A 21,678-nucleotide genomic window follows, 5' to 3' on the forward strand; every position below is an offset into this window, starting at 1 on the left:
GACTTCGCGCGTGTCCATGGGGTAAGTACACTCGTGGTTTGTCACTAGGTTTCCAAAGGCCGAGCCAATAGAATTTACACGACAGCCGTTACTTGGACCTTGGAATCAGATGGGCGCACTTCACCTCTCTGAGTTATTCGGCAAATTTTAAAACAAGGCGCCTTTCACTTGTCATGGACCATTCATGGTGTGTGTTCGTTATACGAGAGTCTACCAGGAAGACGTTTTCTGTGGTAGCCAAAAGGTATAATGTGACACAGTTCAATTGGTAAGCATCCGTTAAGACAGGAAGAGTAAAAACAATTTTTTCTGCTATTACTGCTTAAATTATTTTCCAACACTATTCTTAAAAAATAAAACACAAGCATAAATAACCTACCGTTTCACGGAGGTTCCTCTAGTTCGTAGCCCTGTGCACACGTATTTGAATGTGAATTTGAATTGCATATCGGCACCAATATCCCACTAATGTAAATACTTTCAGATTAGATGTGACCATCTCGGCATTAAACTGTACTGACGACAGGAATTTCAATTTTTTTCAATAAAACCGAAATTTTATTTAAGACTTGGGAGTAAAATATTACATCCATGTGTTTCCTGATAATTATAATTCACATAGACCTTAATTTTTTCCACAGATTTTCAATATGCCAAAGTTTATTTCTGAAATTAACTTTGGCTAATATTTTACAGCATAAAATATAATCTTTTATTAGAAATCAAGTCTTAATACCTTTAGAGTTCCTTTACCTTTAAGGCTTAAATAATATCGGCACTATTTGGTTACAGTTCACACAAAAAACTTTACTCACAAAAGATATTCAAATGGTCTTTCATTTACCATCGACCCTTTACAATACTTCCCTTCGTTCTTCATCATTCCCGTTTTTAGTTTTAATATAATTTGCATCACAAACGCGGTAAATAAATAGCAATAGAAGCATGCATTAAATTTGAAAGAGTAACTTCTACAGCCACCCTCTTGAATGCATTACAGTTTCTGGAGAACCCTCCAAAAGGCACCGTTTATTATGTATCGGAATCCCTTCTCCCTTAGCGCGTTGAATTACATTTCGGTGCGGTAGGGAATAGGTTTTCCTCTTACTCCGGAGGCTAAGAGAGCACGAGATCATATCCATGTTTTCCCTTCTAAAGCGTACCGCCACAAAGGTTTCACGAGATGAAAATCAAACTTGAGAACTTTGAATAAGGTAATCATTCTCTTTACGGTTAATAGGTAGACACAAACTAAAAAAATAAAATTGTAACCGAATATGAGTAAAGGTGTAATTAAGCTATGACTTCAATACAGCATTATACAATATCCAAAGATTAAATAAAGATTATAAAATTAATACATTTAATAAATTCATCTAATTTATCATTTCTCTTGTTTTATTTTTCCTATTTAGACTTAATATGTTGCTATTCATATTTGCGGAAGTCATTTCAACTATAATGTGTTGACATTTTTGTGAAAGTACTGAGCAATGTCTTAAATGAGATTAACGTTTTTGACTTGACTGTGTTACGCCCAACGGTTGATTCTAAAAAGATTCGTTTGCGATACTGACCATCTTTCCCTTCCATGCTCTGATAATACATTCACTTCATTCTAACATTTTCAATTTTCTTTTAAATGATTTACTAATTCTCTTCTAAGACTTTCTCAAACTTAACCCATTCTACATTTTTTTCTTGCAGCAGTTATAAATTATAACCAAATTAGAATCTGTGATAACTCGCCTCAAAATGATGACATAATGGTACCAATTCATGGGCATAAAAATGTGCGTGAACTTCACCAAAATCGCAATGCAGTTCGAAACCTTCCACTTTATCCACCATATTTTGAGCAAATGTTTTGATTCTGTATTTCTCTATTTTAACTAAATCATTAATTTCATCGAGTTTCCATTCTCGAATTTTCATTCTCCAAGTCTCGAATTGGATTTCGGACTGCACATTACACAGAAAGCGTGATTATAACTTATAAACGTGGCCATAACGAAGAACGAAAGTCCAATTCCACACACTTAGTATGATATTTGTTATAATTTCCTTTCTCCATTTGCGCGTGTATGAGGTGAAAGTATAATTGCATTCCAAGTTAATTCTCTTGTTTTGTGCGACTTGCATGGGTATCAAAGTGGTGATCGATTCGTTTGTTAGATCACGCGAGCCGTGCTCCCGGAAAAGAAACCTTTAAGGGCACATTGACTCTCTTTCTCCTTTTACTACCCACGAGTTTAGAAACATGGGAACAGGCGTCCACTCTAAACTCAATCGGCATTAGAGCCGGAAGGACCGACGACGCAGATAATCACTCCACTCCATAATCACTCGAGCGACGGATAAACTGAGGGTCACTCGTGGGAGACCGGATCTAGTCTACTACATACACCCTTCACATCCACGAGCCGCCCCTCTCAGTTTACGTTCAATCCATTCAGAGAGCTCAAATTTCTCTTACGTCTTCTTTCGCGCTACGCGGATCTAGATTTTCCGATGGTCTTTTATATCAACAGAATCCAACGTTACGGTCTATTATTTCTGGGGTGCATGGAGAAAGAAAACTAAAAAAATATTGTTACGTTTTTCGTGCCCTATTGACGTGTTGCCCTATTAGTTCGTTCCTGACGTAGATGAAAAACAATGGGGGAAAGAGAATTGCTGCGAACCGTTTTACCCAATAGCTCGCTCTAGGGATTGGTCAATCAAAAGGACGAGAAAGCCCTTTAATCGAGACGATTTTTAAATAATTATAAGGTCTCATCGCGTCAATTTGAGAAATAACATGCTTCCTTTCCAACTATCTGTTACGATTTGGAAATAAAACTTTTCGTTTCTGTACTCGCGTCTAAATTTCTGTAATTGTGAGCTTAGTTTTAATAACCCCAGTGTGTTAGTCACTACCACAGTGTGATTTGGGACGTAAAGTAGGCCAGATGATTAACTCGAGTGGAAACATTTCTATAGTGAGTCTATCGTTGAAATGTTAAATTATGTCTTTGAAAATTGAAGGGAATAATAAATTACTCCAGTCTCTTGACTCGCATTTTACCGTGGAAATTTTAAATGGAAATAATTGTCATCCATATTCTCATAAAAACATAGACCATCGTGATGGAGAGTCGACCAAAGCAAGTCTTGAATGAGCAAGAGTAGAAATGTTTTACTAATTTAGGAGAAATTCAGATACTTTCAAAAGGTTGCAGAATTTATTAAAATATAAAATTTCTAGGTTGCCTCGCGAATTAGCATTTTGTTTTTCACTTCAAAAATACCTGTTTTACTTCGCGTTTAATCACCGCCATCTGTCATTTTTTTATTTTAATTTCCCAATATATTAATATGAACCTGAACAAAAATATGAAAAACTTAGCTTAGCATTCTTTCATAAACTTTTTTATAACATTTTATGAAATGATTTCATGATTTTTAAGTTTACGAACGAACGTTAAAAACGAACGTTTTCCAAAAGATTCATGGCTAGGAATTACCAAAACAAGAATTTCAACATCTATTGGTATGAAAGAATTAATCTGTAATTTTTCAATGTTGATTAAATGAAACATTATTGACCAAATTTATTCATTTGTAGTTTCGAGGCCCTCTTCAGTCATCTAATACTTGAGTTTTTATTTCAAGTTATGAAAGACAGTATTGAATTTTTAATTGCATATTATAAGGCTTATTATGAGGTTACTATCCTCACATATATAATATAAATTCAGATCATGGCGAGAGACAGATAACACCATATTTTTCAATATTTTTAACTCTTTTGATTGGGAGAAAACTACTCATTTTATGCTGTTGCATCGTAATTACTTTTTATTGGCATAGGTCCTAGTTTCAGCAGAAACAGTAAATCACTGTATCTTCGTAGAGACGCCAAAAAAGCATAAAAGTACCAAATAAAAATTGTATTAAAGTTATATTAGAGTTACAAAAATTGTTTTATTTTACTTCAAACTAATGGCGAACCCAACTTTCACCCAGGAGTGAATCCAGAAGGGGAGTATCGGGTCAGTCCTCCAACCAGATGGGATATTTTTTCTTAATTCAAATTTGTAATAAATATTTTTAAAAAATGCCCCATCTCTAAATTACCCATTGACATGTTAGATAAAATAACAGTTTTGGATAATTAAATCATCAATCACATTACTTAAAATCTTATTTTTCATAATTTCATCTTTTTATTCTAATTTTGGTTGCACGTGGTTGGAGAAAAACCCCAATGATTCCATTACTTAGCCAAAAAATTCGTAAAATAGTCTTGAAATCTCGATTTTTCTAGATCCTAATTTTTTCATACCACAGAATGCCGCTTAAATGTCAAGAGAAACTAATCTTAGTAATTGTTATGATTTAATTAGGAAGATATAAGTTTGTTCGTATATTTGGTAACCTCTAAGCATGCAAGCATTCAATTGCGTTCCGAAGGGCAGTCATAATGTAATCGTCAAATGAATCACTGTGTGAGAAACGCAGTCTTTGTATACATATATGAGAATGTCCAACTGTTTGTGATTTTGCTATAATGGTGAAATAAGGGAAAGAGAGAATGTTCTGTAGTTGGCCTCTATTAATGCAAATCGCGGGGATCTTAATTTTGATATAATGCGTGTTCTGCTTTTACTATATATATAACACGTGGTTTACATCGCTATGGAATGTGACGTCTTAATTCCTTCCAGAATCGACGGCCAAGTTTTGACTCTTGACAAGCTCATTTGCTTTCACACAGATTATTCTGGTTTTGCATGAGATTGTGTTTGAATGAAATAACTAAAATATAATATACACAATTTCTATCAAATACCAGTGAAATATTAAAGAGCCACTAAAATAAGTTATTTCATTGGAACGAAATGTTCAAGCTAAACGCATAAAATACATATCTATTAATACTCATATTGTAAAATGAATTTAACCTTTTTCAGAAGTAATATGTATCTAGTTACTTTTTTAAATTAATAAACCGTACAACAACTAGTTGTGGCAATGTTTTGGTAATGCAAAACTAAAATAATGTAATAAAGATTAGTGTCCTTAAAATGAAGCTATGGGCAGTGTATCAGATTTCTCCACGGAAGCAGTAATTTGAATTGAAAAAGAATTAAGCATTCCCAAGTTGTAGATACCCGAAAAAATTAACCATGCGTACGAAATTTTAGTTACCTAGACCTCTCCAGTGGAAGCTAAGCCGTAAACGAACGAAATCTATCATTACGTATTGAGTCATGCACAATTCACACGCGGTCAATAATGGTTTAATTTTACCATTGTACGAGAATTTTTATTAGCTCATATGGCTGACCTAGCGAGTAATTAACACTGTGTTTTTCGAGAAAACTGACAATATTAAAATTATAATAACCACTAAAGTGCACATAAGTCTAACTACTTGTTCAGTAAAATGTGGACAAAATCTTCAAATTTAAAACATTTTTTCATTATTCATTTGGCGAAAGATGATGAACGGGAAAGAAAAACCGGCTCACACGTTAAACAAATGAAAAAGTTTTATACTCATAATTCCTCTTCTCCAAAATATAATTTAAAATCCGGCTACGTTGGATTCGGGTATTCTGCTGAGAGAAACAATACCCCATGTGCATACATTTGCAGATCAATGCACATTTAATGCGCAGGATGATTGGCTCATAAATACGAATCTACAGTGGGTACAGCTTTTATGCAAAGAATATTTAAACACATTATAAAAAATGAAATTATAAATTGTAGTGTACATTGACGTACTTTATTGATATTGAATTTATTTCATGAATTCAAAAAATTAGTTGTTAGTTCCATTATAAAAGTAATTACCTGGTAGTGTATGAGAAAACTATGATGTTAGGTAGTAATGAGTATTTATAATGTAATACTTTATGATTTCCATATTTTCTTTATTCCAATGAGATCCTTTAAAAGTACTAACTACATACAAGGCACTTAAGAGCTTTTGTTAATTTTCCCAGAGTTTTTTTGCATTTTCAAATAAGTGATGCTCTAAATTTTGTTTCAATGTATCTTCTTCTTGCAGGCGAAGAAAGGCTCGTTGCTGATGCAGTCGGAGCACATTATCATCATCATGGTCATGTTCTGCCTCATCCTGTTTGGAATGTGTTTCGCATTCGTCTTTAATTGTGTCCGGAAACTCGTCAGGGATCACCGAATCATGCAGGTGGGTGCGAATCTTGAAATTTAAAGCGTCTCTGGTTTTAAAAAAAAAGGGTCCCCAATAAAATGTCAGGTTACGTGTGCCCTTGATATTTTTTCAACAAAATATACGGTATTTTTTTGTAATTACGCTTCTTATTTGTAACAGTCAAGTACTTTCAACAAGTCAAAGAATCTTCGAGGCCACATACGTTTTCACATCTCATTTCTCTATGATTGAGAGAGTTGAATACTTCGTTAAAGGAAGTTAAAAAAATATTTTATTAATTAATAAAATTTATATTTTTAATTAAAAATACATATATTATGCGCTAAAAGGTTTTCCCACTTTATGAAATATTCATTGTAAATTTCTATTCACTAAATTTAGACTTCGACTGGAAAAGTAAAATATTTTCTTCTTAATTATAGATTGATCCAATAATTAACGTTCATTTCACGTACTATTAGAAATTTAAAAATTAGATAAATCAGCACAGTTCAAATTTTCAGACAATATTTCTATAATTAGCGCTAAAATTAGTGAACAATTCTGATACTCAGGTGATCAAAATTCCAAGTCATTTGGTAATACGGACTCAATAACTAGGTCATACTGACCCAGTGAGCTTTCGCAAAATTCCGTTGTGATTGCCAGTGACCCAGTAGGTTTTTTATTACTTGTACATTCTAAGGGACAATGTAATAAATATTTGAGCTATGAAGCAAAATTTTAATGCGGTAGCATTCATGTTAATATAAAATCATAATTGTAAGTCATCATTATATATCCGAGTTTCAAAAAGTAATTCCTTTAAAGCGAGATAAAATATGAACTCATAGTGCTCGGGTAAACCGAGGAGAGATATGCTAATGTCAGTTAAGTAATAATACTTAATGCAGAGTAGACACGGAAAGGAAGGTACTTCATAGTTACAACCAAAGTTTTTCATTTTTATGCAGGACTTAGACACGCCATGAATAAAGTACATTAGTGAAACGTGTGTGCTACCCAGATGACATTATTCTGGTTTACTTATGTACAAATACGTATGAACTTTATCACAGTAAATTAAACAGTAAGTTGAGATTCATTTGTGACCAGATCACGCTGGGAGTGACCACCTGGCTAAACCAGAAACGTTAGAACTTGATGGATATATACTATACTATATGAGGACTATATGAGGAGCAAAGTGATCGCTTGAAAGTAATTATCTCTGGAGTGAACCTAATCCGAGGTGCATTTAAACCTTAACCGAATTCTAACTCCCCTCAAATGGTTCCGATCTTTTTACTGGGTATTTAAAACTCCATTAGCTGGAATTTTGCCTCCATTTCGCGGAGTAAACGCAGACCAAGAATGTCCTCAGAACATCTCTTGCCCTTCTCGGACGTGAGCTTTAAAACCCAGCCCACTATGAGCCGGCTGAAATTTTGCGGCTTCTTTTATGTCGTGCTGACTCCACTCCCAAAAATGTTAACGCGCGGGGTTGAAACACGTTTCTTTAATATCACCATTGTAATGAATATGTAAGTTTGTTTTCATGGTTCCGCTGTCTCAAATGATTCTCTTTTCGATCTCTCCACACCTGGTGTCCTCTCCACTCCGACCATGCCACCAACTTTCGCACGCCTTCTCTCCTCGCCACCACTGGCTCACGCTTCCCTTCCCTCCATTATATAAACCCTCACCTCCATACCTCTCTACGACCCTGAATGCCACATTAAAACCCACCGGCTCCTTCCCTCATCTCTCTTCCTCCCTCTCCCCTCTCGAATGTACCATCAACGTCCTTATTACCCTCCGGTGGAATTCCTCCGTATCCCACCCTTTTTAACGCCCGCAAAATCCCCCGCTCGCCTCTCTTCCCCCTCAATGGACCTCTCTCGCTTCGCGACCCTCATTTGTCTCGCTCGCACCCATTCCCCTCTCCATTCTCAATATCTGTTCTCACTACTGCCCGCTCCTCTTCGGCCCCTTTTCCCAATAAACCCACGTTACCTTTTTTTGCTACCTTAACCCTTTTGCCCTTGCCTCACCCCTGATCCCCCCTTGCTCGCTTTTGTGCTCATGGCCTTGCCGGACAACGTTTTGTGGAAACCTTCCTCCCAACACCCCGACGAACATTAACAATCCCCCCACTCTTCATCTCTTCCCTCTCCGAAATTCACTTCTACCTTCCCCTTACTTTCCTTTTCCTCTCATCCACTTTTTTCCTCCCATCGTAAACATCGTCGTAAACTCCATGCGATTTTCTCTTGTAATTCTACAACTTCTATTTTAAACATTCACATCCTATTTGGCACTATTTTCATTCCTGTTTCCTCTTTTTGTTCTCTTCTCCCTTCCTTTATTCTTTTCCTTATTTCTTCCTACTTCCTCACCTCCTACTATAATCATCTAACTCTTATTTTTCTTTAATTTCCTTCTCGTTTCATCCTCTTTCCTCTGAACTACGTCAAATGATTCTCTCATTTTTCCTATCTTCTGCTGTCCCTATTGAACTGATATGATTACATACTTCTCTATATAAATTTGTCAATCGTTTCGTGAAAAACACTTTTTTAATCGTAAAATTATGCAAACCACTTCCGGTCCACTCCTTCACTCTCGCTTCTCTTCTTTTTTGCACTCCATTTGCCTAATCCATTTTATGCTCACGATGTGTAACTGCCTACTTATGTCTTCCCCATTCTAACTCTTTTCATATGAGGCTCCCCCTATCCCTGTACGATATTCTCCTCCTTTCCCCGACACCTCCCACTCTACTGGTTAATTAATGCCTGACCCTCCCTAACTTCCATCCCCGTCTCTTGTTCTTCCCTTGCTCTCGGCTTTAATCCTACCCTCCATACGGATGCTCCTTTGTTCTGCCACCCCGCTTCGCCCGCCCTCTCACCTCACTCGACCTCAACCCGATTCAACACCTCCTTTGGCGAATTATGATTATCATTACCAACCGCCTCGTCGAAACTTCTCTCCACCCTCATCCTCATTTCTCCATTTTCCGCGTAAAATTGCATTCCGCTTCTCCCCGAAACCGTTTTCTCTCCCATCTTCCTTCCCAACGGCACCAATTACCACCACCGCCTAAGTTATTTTCTTTCGTCCATTCTCACCCTCTCTTACTGCGTTTCACTCTCCCCGTCTGCTCTTTGTGTAATTTATCGCTTTCTCCCATTTCCCACCATCTCCCCTGTTACATCCACCACCTCTTGTTGGACTTCACCTCACATCAAACTTGTTCAACAAATGTGAATTTTAATCTTAATATCCATGCGATTACTTTCTCTATTTCACTTACCAATTTTTTAATTTCCATACCTTTTCATTAAAACCTTTTCACGGCCCACCTTATCTTTCCTCACCTCCCATTACTGCTTTCCCTTGCCCTTTCCCGTACCGTATTTAACCGTTATCCATTACTCATTTCAACTATGGGTAAAACTTTTCTTGCTCCAAAACCTTGCGTGACCGTTGTAAAACTTGCATGTGCTTTCGATTTCATATTACTTGAATATTTTTCTTTACTCTTTCGTTCTCCGAATGTTGAATTTTTATGTTTCACTCTATTCACGGTTTCCGGTATCCATCGAAACTTCACCGCTGTTGAATCTAAACAAACTGAACTTCCAAAACCTCCCATCACATATAAATAATGCACTACATCGCATGCTTGTTTCCTTTATACCTTGATACATTTCTTATTCGATGAACCTTGCATGCGTATCTGCTACCTTTTCTATTTACTACCCCACGACATCTCCATCCTTACATATTTAACATTGCCTAAATTGTGGTTGAATGCAAATATTTTGCCATTTTTTATTTTATTCTTGTTGCGCTGCATGGGGATTCGAATTTTGACTTGTTGGTGACATCCAATTGCGTTTATAACGCCGTTGATTTTGTTATCACTGCATGGCTACTCTAATTTAACGCATGGATGCTCAACATTTTCTTCAAATTTGCATGAAAAAACAATGTACAAACATTTGAAAACATCGTTTGTGTACCACGGAACTTGGCTGACATTTTTATGCTTCATGAATGGCTTTGGATTGACACGAATGTTGCCTACTCGCTCGTTCAAATCTCCTCAAATGACAACCTCCAAACGTTGAAATCTCCTCGCATGTCCCGAACCGAATCCAACTACCCGGAACCAAAATACCTATCCGGAAACATCCTGTTCATAGGACCACATCCGCCAGTCCCGTGAGGGGCAACTGGATACCCTGGGACGGCTGGGAGCTGGTTCGGGGATCGTGGCCGCTGCTGCCGCCGGCTCCAGCGGCGCCGTTTCTGCTACTTCGTCATCGCCGCCACGACGCCGCCGCTCACACCGCCCCCACCGCCGCCTATCCTCCCGCTATGCCTCGTCCGCCTCCACGAGCGAGGACGATGATGAGGAGGACGAGGAGGCAGCGCGGATGGCCACCTTGGGCCGGGAGGCCGTGTACGGCGTGCCCTCCGCCCCTACTGACACGCACAATAAGAAGACGAAGAAAGGCCGGAAGGGGGGTAAGGAAGGGGCGAATGGGGAAGTGGTGGACGACGGCGTGGAGCCCGCGGGATGCTACGTGCCGGCCGTGGGGGCGGGCGGGGGCAGGGACCTCCTACCCACCACCATCCTCACCCACTCGCTCGTCTCCGCGGCGAAGCGCTCCAACGGCGACGCGGTGTTCGTCCGCCGCGAGGCGCCGGCAGACACAGCCGTCGCGGTCGAGACGAGGGACGCGGAGGTGTCGGTGCAGGTAGGGACGGGCGACGATACGGCGGAGGGTGAAAACGGAGAGGAAGAGGAGGAGGACGAGGATGAGGAGGAAGAGGAGGACGAGGACGAGATGGGCGACAGCCCCGGGCCCCCACCCGTGCAGATGAGGGACAACGAGTGCCAGACGCGGGATAGCCTGCTGCTCATGAACCCCACCGTGGTCCCCTGCCCCGCCCACAAAAACCCACTAACCATGACCCGTCCCCAGCCCCCGCCTATCGCCCCCAGGCCCGTTCTGCCACCGTTCACAACCTTCGGGAGGGGCGCGGGTCACGGGAACCGTAACCGGCCCCCGCCCAACGTCGCCGCCGCCGCCCCTGCTCCAGCACCCGTCGTTCACGACGTCCGTCAGACCCCGCCGCCCCCGCCGCACATAATGGCCGCCCAGCACACGCAGCTGCCCCCGGGAAAGAGGGGCCCACCCCCGGATCAGAGGGGCGGCGGGCGACCGGACGCGACGCCGGACATAGGGAGGCAGGGACAGGGCGGGGGGCAGAGGCCGTTCAGCATCGAGTCGACCAAGTCCGCCCCTGACGTCATTGTGATGCACTGACGATGGTGAGGGGCCGATTGCGGGGGAGGGTCCGACGATGGCCGCCCCCGCATCGGCAAGCCGGGCCCGGTGAGGAGGCCCAGCACCCCGGACATCTGGGTCATCGGGGACGTCCACCGCGAGGCCGCCGACAGGGTTGAATGATCCCCCGGTCTCGGCGTGTTGAGAGGACGGATTCGAATGACGGAATTCCCTCAAATATCCGGGTGCGTTATGCGCGCGATTATACCCGGATTCACGTACCGGAAACGGGACTACAACAAGCAATCTGGTCGAACCAATTTGCAAGAAGGTGGCGAAACAAAAGGAGAAATCTGACACCGTCCCCGCGAAAACATCAGCTCCAAGGAGAGAATCAATCAAAAGGAAGTAGGAAACGTCTTGGGATTGGCATCGCTGTTAAATGAACGCTGCTGCTGATATCTCTACGTAAGGTGATGCGCTTCAGGGTGTTCCATTTTAGCGGAAGGAATGTGGGAAATGTGCCTTACGTTCGTTTGGAATAGATGAGATTAATTTGCTAGGTTTAGCGTTGTGAAAATATTAGCAAGCGGCGGGCAATGGAGCCGAAGTGAGACTTCGTTGAATTTAGAGAACCGCGAAAAATAAAAATATATCATCGACTATTTCGTATTCCGGACAATAAGAGACAGTGGTATGCTTTGACTCAATTGAAGCAAACGCTGCTTTTCTTCTTTCTGTCTGGAGGTGTGGTGACTGAGGGAAGTTTGCTTTCGCTGATGAACGGAAAGTGAAGAGAAGACTTTACATATTTATAAGATAGAAGGTGTTTTTATAGTCTTTAGTGGTCCTGAGAATCCAGAGGTGTTTTTGGAAACACTCATTTTTTGTTGATTGGTGCTTTTTTAAGAGAATGAAAAGAATATTCACCCAAAGGGGTGCCAAGAGAGATTCAAGTTGTTTAGGGAGTTAGCCATTCTACTGGCATACATCCGAAGACCTCTTTAGTGATATAACAGATCCCCCGGAATCTCCAATCTGTTACTTTCCTGAGGAGTAAGGGACCATACAAACCCCTGCTCCATAACCTTCAATCCTCACTCAATGGAACTCAGTATTTTCCTGTCTCAAGCAGTGGATGTCGAAACTTTTGTTACGTATTTATTTTATTTTCTATAAAAGAGGCATTCTTTCTATTTCATGTGGAGGACAATACAAACGGCAATGAATTTCAAGAAACCAATAGTATTAAATGTGTGCTGATTGTTTTTCTTTGTGAATAGTATTATATTTCCATCGCCATTGAGAAAACATGATTGTTGCTGTTAATACTACTGTTGAATTTAACTGTTACTTTATTGTAAGTATCCTTGACACCTTCATCATCCTGATATCATCATGCCCTTTACTGCTACTGCACTGGAAACTCTTTACTTCCTTATGGGTGATGCATAAAAAAAGACTTAGGTGTGGAGTGGTGCTCCATTCGCAGTGAATTGGCATATTTGAGTAATTTTTTTTGTAAGTTTGTGTGCTCCCAAAGTGTGAACATATAAATTGGACTCGAATACGTTTTTTTTCCTACTCATTCAATATGGTGTTACTCCCAAATTTCAATTTCAGCCCATCGTGCATGTTCGTGGAGCGGAGTGTCACGTTCGTCAGGCAAATAGTGTGCTATCGAGTATTTTTACTGTGGCATCGCACCTCTTCACCACAACTGTATAATGCATTTCACACGGAGAGATTGACTCTTTGTCTGTGCTCGATAGTGTGCAATTCAGCTGTGCAGAGTCAATAGGGTCCAAATCGTGTGCTTCTCAATCACTGTTGAAGGAACATGGTTCCCAGAGGCCCATGGTTGATTGAAATAAACAGTTTTTTCCCCCATTTCCCATTTCTATAAAGTACGATTCAGTGTTATCTCCTCGTCCGCTTTGAAATGCAGATTTTCAGCCCAGAGATAAACAATGCAAACTTGTACTTTTTTCCTGAGATACACTCTGCTTTAACCCTTTTGATGGAAATTCTTCATTCTTGCCAGTGTATGAGATACTGCGCTCGAAGCAATGGCTTTCTTTTTTGTTTCCATAAAGCATTAGCTATTTGTCGTGCGGTTAACTTAAGGAGAACACAATACTTGCCTGCGAAGGAGTTTTCCATATGGCAAAGGATAATAAATTTCATTTTTTATTTCCCAAAAAGCATTGCTTCGAACCTTTCCAACCTAGAATATAGTAAGGATTTAAACTAAATCGTTGTGGATGTTGGTGTCCTGGTGACAAACATCCGATTTTTGTACAGTTATGGGAAAATATTTGGGAGAAATGTCCTCTTTAAAATACTTTTTTGTACAACCTCGTCTTAATTGGTGCTCGTAGAGTATTACACAAATGTTGTCTTCTGGACATCCTTTGGAAGCTAAAGAAATCAAGACATTTGGCGCCTGTTCTGTGCTGAATAAAGTGTAATACTCAAAAACTGTAAGGTCCGATTTATTAAAATGTCATGTTTTACTCAAAATCTACAAAGGTTTTCGTTTTTTCAAACCTGATTTCAAAATGCATACACCATTTCCATGTATAATAATATCAATCAGATGTACATATAACATTTTACTTCATATATAAACTTAATATTCAAGTAGTAAAAAAAGCCTCACCATTCAATGGTAAAATTCATATTTATAATTATAATTTTATAAATATATTTTGTCAACACCGTACTGCATTAACCATATTGTTTAAATTATTGTATAAGTGAAACCTTGCATAGCTCAAAATGAACAGGTTTTCACTATGAGCTGGGGCATAATTAGGGGATTTGTAATTTATTTTTTCTCTTTTAATTCCCTTTTTACATTGTCAAAGATTTCATAGTCTTGAACATGAGGAAGACCGCAGATGTCATAAAGATAAAATTCAGAAAAATTTTCTTTTACTTACAGTAATTAAACTGTAATAAAATGTAAACATACCTAAGCGAAAAACGTCGTTGAATGAAGTGGCGTCGTAATCAATTAAAAAGATTGGAAAGAAAAATGTGCAATAAAACATGGAAAATATGTATATAACGTCATTTTTTAGACGGAAAGTATCAATATTTACTTTATTTGATATTTATATGTGCAATACTTCGATCAATGGGCATTCATTGCTTTTAAAATATTTTTGCCGAAAATTGCATGGCATAGCGGTTTGATATATTGTTCAATAACAAGTTTTCCAGCGATTTTTATCAGGATGAGCTCGAAACATTAACAACAAATTATCATCAAATATTTATGAAGCAGACCGGAGGAAGAAAAATGTTTCGCAATGTTTGGTGACTGGAAAGTAATCAACAAAATATTTTTGGCTGATGATTGTCGGCTGATAGGAAAATTTAAAGAAGGAAGGAGTAATATGCGAGTAATATCCGAGCACCTGCTTTATTACTTTCACAGCGTTCAAACAGGCCTTTTAATTACTATAATGAAATGTTTAACTTGGCGATTTGATTATTTTTTGTTTATTTAAAAGAAATTAATATAAGTTCATAAGTTTACTTACAAAAGTATTTTACTGCATTTTAATTCAATATTTCGAGTTAGTTCGACTACTGCGTTTATTTGGGAACAATATACTATGAATATTTGAATAGAAACGGTTCGGAGGCAAGCAGGATGGGTAAAAATGAAAAACAAATGTGTGAAACCAACTTATGGTTTACAATTTCGTATGAATAATGTAAATCCCTTGTTTTTAGGGTGGAATACGTACTTTTTTAACTAATAAATTCGTTTTTTGCGCTCTCGAATATTTCAGAGCTAATTATACGAGGGTCATCCGGAAAGTAGTACCCGTTCGTGAAATAAAGACACAAAAGTAAATATTAACAAACATAAAAAATTTTATTTGAAAGAGGATACTTTAAACTACTTCTCAACATAATCTCCAAGCAAATTAAGGCATTTGTCATAACGTGTGACAAGTTTCTGTATTCCTGCTGCATAGTCCTTCGCCGCCAGCTCATTGAGATACGCGAGGGACCCATCTTGCACAAATTTTTGCATAATGCAGATGGTGTTTAACAATTTCATGAACAATTGTTCGAGAAACATTGGGAAAATGCTCACAGATGTCATCAATTGTGACGCGCCGATCGTTCCTCACGAATTCGTCAACTGAGCTCACCAGTTGGTCTGTAATGACAGACGGTCTCCCCGAACGCTCATCGTCGTGTGTGTTCCCCCTCCCCATGTTGAAGTTGCGACACCACCGCCGAACAGACGACTCGTCCATTACATTGTCTCCATACACCTCCTTTAATTGGCGATGAATATCACATGGGCGAACGTTTCTTGCATTGAGGAATTTAATCACTGCCCTCACTTCACAACTGGCGGCGTTCTCAATTTTTTTAAACATTGTAAACAATCACAGAAACAACACAGGCAATGCTAGCGTCACGCAACTTGGCTCAGAGAAGGCAGACAAGCCACTGAAGCTATCTGACCTCGTCCAGCGGCTACTCGCGTCGTCAGCACTTCATGCGGCACGAACGGGTACTACTTTCCGGATGACCCTCGTATAATTAATTTCCTGAATATTTCTATTACCTAGTCTTTTAATGGCGAACCTGTGAAAATAAATGAAGCATGATCTTGTCCAGGTAAAAGTTGAAGCTATTCACAGATTCCATTCATCGTTAGACACAATTTGAATGAACTCTACGAATGCAAAAGTAGTGCCAATTAGGAGAATAGAGAAAGTCTTACTCAACATGAAGTTACGGGTGAAGAGACGGAAAGGGTATTTTATGACGAAGAGGAACTTCTTACAAGAATACTGGAATAGGAAGGTATTCTCAATGATAATGAGAAAAGCTACTGCATATTTAGGTCTAAATTTAAAGCTGCAGTAAAAAACTAATGGGCAAAAAAGGAATCAGGGATAGATAATACTATCTTAACTAAAAGAAATTTTGAGTAATAAGCGTCTGACGCCAGTAGTCAATCCAAATGTGATGTTTACCTGAAAGGGAAAATGGCGATGCGCTTTGAGGTGATATATTCGTCTCTTTACTAAAAGTAAACAAACAGTGAGCCAAAATGTGATATATATATATATATATATATATATATATATATATATATATATATATATATATATATATATAAATATATATATACATAACGATTGTACGGAAAAACTCACACGAGTGGCACAATAATGGGCTGACACAATACAAATAGAATACAATTCTACAAATAGAATAGAATAGCAACATTTAAAAGGACACTCACATGGTAAATTGTTCGAGCTTTTGGCCCTCTCAGAGGCCTTCTTCAAGTGCGTGTGAGTGTCCTTTTAAATGTTGCTATTCTATGCTATTTGTGTTATATTGTGTAAACCCATTATATATATTATATACATATATTATATATATATATATTATTATACTTATATATATATATATGTATATATATACATATATATATATAAAAGAGAAAGTGTTTCCTTTTTCATATATATATATATATATATATATATATATATATATATATATATTATATATATATATATATATATGAAAAAGGAAATACTCTTTCACTTTTGTAAGAATATAATCTTCTCTACAAGGTAAATTCCTAGAAGTAACCGACCCAACAAAGAAAACATAAACATTTTGGAATAAAATGTATCTATTTTTCAATATAATCTCCTTTCAGCTCTATAAACTTTTCCCAGCGATGTTCAATAATTTCGATACGATTTTTATGATGAGAACTGTCTTGCTCCTCAAAATATCCATTCACTGCCGACATCACTTCTTCACGTTTGGAAAATCTTTGACCACCGAGCCATTTTTTCAAGTTTGCGAACAGCAAATAATCCGAAGGGGCTAAATCTGGGGAGTAGGGTGCATGAGGTAGCTATTCAATCTTTAATTTATGAATTTTGGCCATTGCAATAACGGATTTGTGAGCTGTTGCATTATCTTGATGAAACAACAATTTCTTCTTAGCCACATGCGGCAGCTTTTGATTGATTTCTTCGCCCAAATGTTTCAATAAGTTCGCATATTAATCGCCTTTGATAGCATTTCCTTTTTCAAGATGGTCAATGAAAATTATCCCACGCGCATCCCAAAAAACCGACACCCATTACCTTGCCTGCAGATGAAATGGTCTTCGCCTTCTTTGGAGGTGGTTCTCCCTTTTGAATCCAGTGGAGTGATTTTCTTTTGTCTCGGGTGTGAATTAATGGACCCATATTTCTTCCACGGTTATGAAACGGCGCAAAAATTCTGCTTTGTGGCTGTGGAACTTCGCTAAACGTCTTCACGATACTGGTTTTGCTCGAATTTGAGCACCCATCTTGCACACAGCTTTCTCGTGTCCAAAATTTCAGTTAATATGCGATGTACCACACCTTTTTCCTTAATTGCCTACTATGTCTGCTATCTCGCCCACTTTCAGTCTATGATCATCTAGTATCACTGGATTTTCTTCACCGTTTCTGGAGTCCTCACCTCATTTGGTCGACCCATGAGATGCTCAGTTTGAAAGCTCGTTTAACCTCTGATATCTATTATTTTACTGTTGTTAACGAAGGAGCAGACTCACCCAGAGTAGAATCCAGTTCAGTTTTTATATTAGTTGGGCTGAGGCCTTTCAAGTAAAAGTATTGTGTCACATAACAATGACCAATTTTCTCCATTTGCATAAATTTACTCACTCTATTGATAGCTGCCAAACAAATACTAAACAACGTGGCGTCTTCAAACTTGAAACATATCCTTTATAGATTGCGTACTTTTTAATACAGTGATATTTTTTAAATAACTACCGCCATCTCTAGGGCAAGCCGGATACTTCTGGTCCTTCCCATCTGTACTACGTAAAATAAAAAGGCAGAAAAATTTAAAACATAGCAGTTTCTGATGATTAATGCATCAAAGATTCTAGTAAGAATAATGCACCAAAGAAAAGAGAAGACTGAAAGGGAGTATTTGACATAGGAGCAATTTGGATTCAGAAAAAATAGTAGAACAATATAAGCTATATTTGCCCTCAAACTCATCTTAGGGAAAAGCTTACTAAAAAACTTTAAACGGCATGTACGAGAATAGAATGACCCTAAGAACACTAAAAGAAATTGGATTTAACTGCAATAGAATATTCAATAAATGTAGAGAGCAGGTGGCAGTGACAGTGAAAGTAGGAAAGTGTGGTGGTAGTGAAAGCAAGAAATCGATAAAATGGAGGAGTAAGTAGGGTTGATAGTGATGCACCTTGATGTATAATTTGTGCACCGAGAGAAAAATCAATTCAATGAAGGAAAAAAACAAAGAGGCCGCGTATGGCTGCACGGAGAAATCATGTGTATGCTGCAATTGAAAATAAAAAGCTGCGAGGTTAGCATACTCTCCAGGAAGGAAGAGTAATTGACAAAAAGGTGCTCCACTATGAAGGAGCATCTTTTAACGAAGTTAACAGCCTTTAGTCTAAGCAGGGAAGATAACTACATATTAAGACTAGAGAACAATCTACTGGAATAGATGAAGGAGTCTTAGTATGAAGACACGAAGGTCTTTGGAGATGGAATTAGTAAGCAGAATAGGAATGGTGAAGAAAACAACTTCAATCGGAAGGAAAAACCGCTTATTCCAAATAGAGCTAGCATAGGCATAAGGAGGTGATTTGCTAAGGGTTAAATATGGAGTTTATTTATCTATGAATATGAGACATAGACGATAGGAGCAGTAGAAAAAAGGGAATTGTAGGTAGTAGAAACGTGGTGCTAAAACCATTGATGAAACTAGAACGGATATAGAGAGGGGAGTAAAAGAAGTACTTCGAATAGGATTAAGAGAAAAGCCTATAGAGGAGAGCTGCAAGGATAAGAGAGACATTTATTGACGGTATCCAGAGATGTAATAGCTAATTGAATATCATAACGGCATCATAGACAGAAAAATTGATGAATATCTAGGATGATCTATGAGACACAGGTAATAAAAAGAGCCAGCTCAAGGAGCTCTGAGGGAATGAAGAATTGAAAGAGAACAGAATACTTTGGGGATCTGATACAAGCAAACCCATTTTATTAATAACCTATGATTATATTTACTATATTTTCATTTAGAATTAATCTTTAATTCTCTGGGAAAAGAAATTTTAGAACTAAATTCAGGGCTATAGCACAGAAAGTGGGGAAATATTAACAAAATAGTATTTAAAATACAGTTTTATATCACTATATTTTCATACTTAGTGTTATATATTTTCAGGTGATAGGAATACCCTGGCGGAAAACTCTGTGATTGCATATGAGAGATAAAGTCTTGCCTGGTAAAATTCAAATTGCTCTTTTCCGCAGAAACTTAAATGATTAATCAATCACTTAATCCTGATATTACGGTTATAACGTGACGTTTTTGAATCTGTGACATGATGGAATTTTGAATCGTACAGGCATATACAGCACTCTAATGTCACAAATTAATATGTATTTGCGAAATATTTATCATAAAATTGGCGAATTGGAAGAGGAAATTAATTAATTTTAGAAATTTGGTATTTCTTCTTGTTAGATCATTTAAGAATAGTTTCGCATTTTGGAGTTGGTTAATCTCTCATGTGGACTCGCGTGCACTGTCATCACTTTGGCGTGAAATTTCTTGGCATTAACTAGTAAAATGCCTTGCTGTGGTTAACATTGTACAAGATGAGAAGAGAGTAAGGTATTCCCGGCGGTAAACTCATTTTAATTATTGATCTCAAAAGGAATACATTTTAACCCCTAGTAGTGCGCCATATTTTCTTTTCGTTGTCTGTTTCCCGGCAGTTCCAAGTTTCTCACTATATCTGTACCTCCAACTCCAACACCAGGTAGCATTTCTTGAACTTGAAAGGAATTTTATGTCATTCGTGGCGACTGGCTGACCTAGGACTCCACCGGCATAAAATTGTGTCCCCCAAATCTTTGTATAATATGTCTAATATAATGAATAATCTTCTCATCTTTCCTGCGAATCTCTTCGTGTGCATTATGCATCTCCTATTGAGCACTTTTGTAAAATGCATCTCTGCCTCAAAATACATTTCCATTTGATCGAAAAAATTAGTAATCGACATAACAAGTGAATTCGGAGCGTCCTCTTTTTTTGTGGAGTCCCACCACCACCCCCTCCTCCCCCCTCCTTCCGCATTTCCCCCAAATCGCTGCACATACGAGGGTCATCCGGAAAGTAGTACCCGTTCGTGAAATAAAGACACAAAAGTAAATATTAACAAACATAAAAAATTTTATTTGAAAGAGGATACTTTAAACTACTTCTCAACATAATCTCCAAGCAAATTAAGGCATTTGTCATAACGTGTGACAAGTTTCTGTATTCCTGCTGCATAGTCCTTCGCCGCCAGCTCATTGAGATACGCGAGGGACCCATCTTGCACAAATTTTTGCATAATGCAGATGGTGTTTAACAATTTCATGAACAATTGTTCGAGAAACATTGGGAAAATGCTCACAGATGTCATCAATTGTGACGCGCCGATCGTTCCTCACGAATTCGTCAACTGAGCTCACCAGTTGGTCTGTAATGACAGACGGTCTCCCCGAACGCTCATCGTCGTGTGTGTTCCCCCTCCCCATGTTGAAGTTGCGACACCACCGCCGAACAGACGACTCGTCCATTACATTGTCTCCATACACCTCCTTTAATTGGCGATGAATATCACATGGGCGAACGTTTCTTGCATTGAGGAATTTAATCACTGCCCTCACTTCACAACTGGCGGCGTTCTCAATTTTTTTAAACATTGTAAACAATCACAGAAACAACACAGGCAATGCTAGCGTCATGCAACTTGGCTCAGAGAAGGCAGACAAGCCACTGAAGCTATCTGACCTCGTCCAGCGGCTACTCGCGTCGTCAGCACTTCATGCGGCACGAACGGGTACTACTTTCCGGATGACCCTCGTATTTCTCCGTCGTTCAGCCAGTCGCCTTCCCCGAACCGTCCTCCGCCCCTCGCAAACCGCCGTCGTCCGTCCTTTCTTCTTTTCCACAATGGAAGACCATGGTCTGCGATTTGTAACCTCATGTTTCAGCAATATTTATCCCATACGGAAACTTTCACGACTCGACGTTTCCCGGTGGGCCACTGTAAATTACTGCTTTCCTTCTCTTTTCTTTTCTCTCACAAAGTAATGC

The 21,678-nt window shown here is 38.7% G+C and overlaps 1 protein-coding gene across 1 annotated transcript in view; it reads left to right on the forward strand.

The window, feature by feature from the left end:
- LOC139694129 (neuropilin and tolloid-like protein 2) overlaps positions 1 to 11,243 on the forward strand; it is a gene marked incomplete at its 5' end in the record, with an annotated part of 437,533 nt that extends 426,290 nt beyond the window's left edge. Inside the window, 3 exons of the mRNA XM_071592560.1 lie at positions 6,062 to 6,202; positions 10,381 to 10,938; positions 11,187 to 11,243. Coding sequence (XP_071448661.1) covers positions 6,062 to 6,202; positions 10,381 to 10,938; positions 11,187 to 11,243 — 756 coding nt within the window. The remainder of the gene's footprint in view (positions 1 to 6,061; positions 6,203 to 10,380; positions 10,939 to 11,186) is intronic.
- Between the last annotated feature and the right edge of the window lie 10,435 nt (positions 11,244 to 21,678).

The sequence above is a fragment of the Hetaerina americana genome, unplaced genomic scaffold, assembly GCF_022747635.1.
Source record: "Hetaerina americana unplaced genomic scaffold, ioHetAmer1.1.p SCAF_5, whole genome shotgun sequence".
NCBI lineage: Eukaryota > Metazoa > Arthropoda > Insecta > Odonata > Calopterygidae > Hetaerina > Hetaerina americana.